This window comes from Lactuca sativa, chromosome 4 (assembly GCF_002870075.4).
Source record: "Lactuca sativa cultivar Salinas chromosome 4, Lsat_Salinas_v11, whole genome shotgun sequence".
NCBI classification, from domain to species: Eukaryota; Viridiplantae; Streptophyta; class Magnoliopsida; order Asterales; family Asteraceae; genus Lactuca; species Lactuca sativa.
Window position 1 is genome coordinate 180,725,685 of NC_056626.2, and position 5,415 is coordinate 180,731,099.

General features: G+C 28.9%; 1 protein-coding gene across 1 annotated transcript; it reads right to left on the minus strand.

Moving 5' to 3' along the window:
- Positions 1 to 1,293: 1,293 nt before the first annotated feature.
- Positions 1,294 to 2,118, minus strand: LOC111907888 (uncharacterized). Its single transcript, XM_023903702.3, has one exon. It carries the CDS (start codon positions 2,025 to 2,027, stop codon positions 1,416 to 1,418), a length of 612 nt encoding a protein of 203 aa, XP_023759470.1. The 5' UTR covers positions 2,028 to 2,118; the 3' UTR covers positions 1,294 to 1,415.
- Between the last annotated feature and the right edge of the window lie 3,297 nt (positions 2,119 to 5,415).

Genomic DNA, 5,415 nt, shown 5'->3' on the forward strand with positions numbered 1-5,415 from the left:
GAACTAAACGAACACGAACGAGGCTTGTTCATATTCGTTCGTTTAAGTTAGCCGAACAAATGAACGAACACGAACGGATAAACAAACGAGTTTTGTTATTCATGTCCGTTTGTTTAACAAATTGCATTGTTCATATTCGTTTGTTTATGTTCGTGAACATGCTAAACGAACATAAACGAATGAACATAAATGAACAAAGATAAACAAACATAATTCGAGCATATATAAACATTAATGAACATATAATATAGTAATATAATCAGATACAATAAACATATATGAACATAAAAGGAACTTATATGAACAAACAAAAAACAAACGTAAACGAACAACATAAACGAACGTTCACGAACATAATTGAACAAACGAGACCATTGTTCATGTTCGTTCGTTTAACTAAACGAACGAGAATTTGTGTTCATGTCCGTTCATTAATTAAATAAACGAACATAAACGAACTTCCCACCGAACGGTTCACGAATGGTTCGTTGAACGTTCGGTTCATTTACAGCCCTAATCATCATTAATATAAATGAGTCAATCTTATGCATTTTCATTGCCTAACTTACTTAGATTTGTGTTTAGATTAAAGATTTAAAATTGCTTATACGATAGCGAAAATATTTTCAGTACTTGAGTTTGTGATGTTGCATTTGATTTATTGTAATATTATTTGATTTGTGGTTGAATTTGAATATTATTATTATTAGGTTAATGTAATGAGTTTTTTTAATATTTTAGATAGAAAAAACTGGACTTTTTATAATTTTTTGCTGTTTTTTTTAAATTAAAAGTAATTAGCTACGGATTACCTACGGAAAATCCATAGGTAATGTGAGCCGTAGGAAATCCGTAGGTAATGAAGTCAACTTTAGTCAAAGTGGGTCTCGTCGGTAATCCGTATGTAAACTGTAGCTGTTGCTTTCCGTAGGTATTTTAGCTATGGAAAAAAACGTAGGTATTTTGTAGCAATTCCGTAGGTATAAATTTCCCACGGGCTATTATGCTACATGCTTTTTTCCGTAGCAATTTTATAGGTATTCCCTTATACCTACGGATTGTGTCGTAGGTATTGCCATTGTTTTCTAGTAGATTTCAAACGTTTGTGTATGTTTTTTTTCTAAATGGAGATCACCTAATATTGTTGAAACATGTAGGTTTTGAACCTAAATAAATTTCACAACAAGATTGAAATATGTAGGTTTCGAACGTCAATCCACTCAATTTTAAAATGCTTAATATAAGGTGATCACCATTAGAACTTGATAATGGTTCATGTTTCTAGTTACAACATTACAAAAAGAACATTCTAATTAATTTCATATATATAAAGATTTATTGCATCAACTGTATATACTTGCATACACAACATGAGGTCTCAATGTACACAACAATCGAAATAAATTTTATACATCTTAATTAAATGATGAACCAAAAGACGCCTTGGTGTTTTGCCGCCGTAGGTCGTTGTAAAACCTACTTATGAACTGCTCCGCCGCCTCATCAACCTGGTTGTCCTCATGCACGCTATTCAAAGGAAAGGGAGAGTCGGTTATTCTAAGTTGCCTAACCATCGGACTCCTCCCAAACCCTGGAAGAGCCGGCGATGCCGTCTCACTGTGAATCATCTCCATGGCCTTAAGCACCGCAGCATTGAAAGCCATCATGTCAAGACCCTCCGCCTGGTGATTGTTAGAATGGTGTTTCTTGTTGAATGAAAATAGAGAGAATGCATTGTTACTAACAGAAGGGCTGTTACAGCAGCTGAACTCGTATTCATCAGATGCACGAGAAGGGCTGGAGAGGTGACTTGAAGGGCGGTTGGCGGTGAAAGGCGCCGGCCAGCGATGGTGGTGGTTGTGGAACATGAGATTATGCAAGGCTTTTCCGGCGATCTTACCACACTTCATCATCCTGTTGAGGTCGAGCAGTAACTTCTTCTTGGATATGCCTTTACGTAGCATGAAGTAATAGACTCGAACTAAGCTCCATACTTTCTTTGCTAAAACTGGTAGATTTTGTTCCATTTTTTGAAGTGTTTTTGTGTTCTTCTAGAGAGATAGATGAGTGAGAGAGAGAGATATTCAGATGGAGAGGGAAATTGTTGAGCAAATGGTGGTGAGAAGGGGGGCGTATTTAAAGCAAATAGAAGGTACGCAATGACTAGACATCCTTTCATGTTAAGGTAAAGAAACTTGGTGGTGCACTTTTTTATTTTATTTTTTAATTCTTTCTCTATGTAATTTCCGTAGGTTGGTGATTTGGTATGTGGTTTTCCTTGCAATTATTGAACATGAGATCGAGAGGTTGACGTAACTGGAAGTACCTCAAAGCTTTTTTACGGATGATTTAGAGTTTCAAAAAAAATTATATAAGAAATATTGAATTTTTTTTTTTTTTTTTTTTACTTTTTAATGGTATGTGAAGTATTTTATGGAATTAAACGAGAATAACTTCTTGATAGATGATGGATTAACTTAATTACTCTCTCGTTTACAAAAAAAGATAAATTTTAATTATTTATTACATAATTTAAAAATTATATATTTTGCGATCAAATAATTAAAATATATGTTACACAAAGAAAGCAATAGAAAACAATAAAACAATACAATGATTTAACATGATTCGATAGATATGATATATATTGCAAGATAATTCTTCTATTAACAGATTGTTTGATAGGATTACACAGTAATATCTAGCTACCAATATTATATCTGTAAAACCATCTGTTATATATAATGATTTAAATTCTTCTATTAACATATTTTGAAATGATTACATTATGATATCTAGGTACCAATATTTATATGGGTAAAACATCTTATTATAGGGTCGAGCACATACACAATTAAGTCCAAACATTTTGGGTTTCTTCACTTTCTTTCAAGTCGGGGTATCCATTCTGAAAAACAAACTCAAGCCACACATTAATAATAATAATAATAATAATAATAATAATAATAATAATAATAATAATAATAATAATAAATCAACTAATGTAAATTCTTTTTAAAAAAAATCCAATGATGAAACTGTTACATTTGTTTGGAACAAAACGTAATTATTTATGATTTCTTAACGTGAAGTATGGCTAGAAAATTATAATGGACTTTGTAGTTTGAACAGATTAAATTTCATTTGGATTGAGAATTTTAGAGAATGAACATAGTACACACGCGCGCAACATATCATGAATGACGGTCCATTGGTTCTCAAACCAATCAACATTGCACAGGGGTTGTTTGTTTGTTTTTTAATTGAAAAATTAATAGATAATCTCTTAAAAATTCAGATATCAAATGTTTGGTAGCCTCTTAAAGTGTACTGCTCAAGATTCTTATTGTAATTTTAAGATTTAATTTTCAAACCATGTTTTGCATTTTAAACTCTATTAAATTATTAATCCATCTATTTATCCACTAATTTTTTTCCATTAACCTTATTGAAAGAAGGTAATTGTAGGAGTGATTAGGCATCCAATTAACTAACTAAAACTCTAAAAGTTGTAGACCAAAAAAGGTAAAAAGTAGAACAGCCTAATTCGAAAACCAAGGTTCATAGGAACATAAATTCATTGTAGGAAGGTTCGGGCACAGCTGTTGACAACCAATAAGTAACATGCTTATGAAGTAATTAATATCTAATTAATTAATTAGCCAAAAAAAAAAAAAAAGAAAGAAAAAAAACCATGTGTAGCTTGTTTGAGTTCCACATTGTTTACTTTACTCAACGCTATTTCGTTGCTCATTCCCTCTTTTCCCAAAAGTAAATTGGTGTTGCTTTCCATTTTTCAATAAATTCGTGAACCAAATCACCAAGTTTAATATTTTTCTTTAGAGAAATGAAATGTTTTTCTATTTTTTATTTTTATCCCTCCTCCTATTCCTATTAATTAACTAGGTGTGAGATCCGTATATTACACGAGTTGATTTAAAAAAATATTAAGGAAGAAACGTATTTATTGCAATTTAATATCACATATATGATAGTTAATACTTTACATATATAAATATATGATTTTAGTTTTAAAAATTAAAACAAACCAAAAATTAAAAATTAGATAATATTTATTTCAAAAATACCACAAAATGACAAGTACCAAATCTAATAAAAGATTGACATATGACAAAAAAAAACATTCATTTATTAAGGAGGAAGAGTAAAAGTGTAGGATTTAATAAAATTAATAATATTTTAAAACACTTATTATCATCTACTCTAATAAATGAATGTTTTTTTTGTCACATAACATGTTCTCATTCAATTTGTCAAATGTCATTTTATGGTCATTTTGAATTAATTTTTTTTCGATATTTCATTTTATAAGTTTTTTTTTTTTATTTTATTAAATTCAACATAATATTTTAATGTAATAATTATAATAAATATATTAATAAGTGGATATCAATTTTATTAATGAACTTATCTTTTATTTAAATTATTTGTTTAAATTTAAAAGATAAAAAACATTTCAATTATAATAATTCATTATTTTCCTTATTTTCTTATAAATTCAATGTTCTTAAATATTTTGACCTTTATAGTTAACTTCTTTTTTTAAATTAATCCATTTAATATATGGGTCTCACAACTAATGTATATAAAAAAATAATAATATTTTTATTTGTCGGTACGAAGCATTTAAAAGTTTCAAGAAAACTACCATGTGTATAATAACATTTTTACATCGACATAATTTGGTCAAAGAGTTAAGACTCAAGGTTTTTTGATGTCTCTTATTGAATTTAGTAAAAGGTTGTGTCTGATTCGATCAGATTTAGATTGTTTATATCACAATTAAAAGTTTCTTATTCGATTCTATTATATTTGATATTCTTTTTATTGGATTAGATAAGATGTTGGATTTATATCTTCTAATTCAATCAACAAATATCAATCAACCACTAACACTAATAGATACTAATGCTGGAATTCAGAAAACAAAAAGTGGTATAGTATTAAGAAACACTAGTAATGACTGCATAAATATAAGCCACTTGAGCAAAGAAGGGAAACAACTCTTTTTAGATTAGTTTATTAAAAATAAATATATATTTTTGTAGTATTGGGTATGCTTGATTACCAATATAGTCCAAATATATATATAAAGAGGTCGTTGTACCACTACGAAAACATACAGCAAACCCAAGTTAGGAGCATTAAATAATTTAAAGAATTAGTTTTAAAAGGGAAAAAAGGGAAAAGTGAGAAAAGCACTATACTATACATCCAATAATTTCAATATTTAAATTCACATAAAAAATAATGAATAGTTGTACGTCTACCTATTGAAAGTACAACAACTCGTGATTGTGGATTGTGTTTTTCATAAGTTTTTTTTAAAGAATTTTTCTTGAAAGTGTATATCATGTATAAGTAATTGAGAAATTAAATATCTTTCTATCGTTT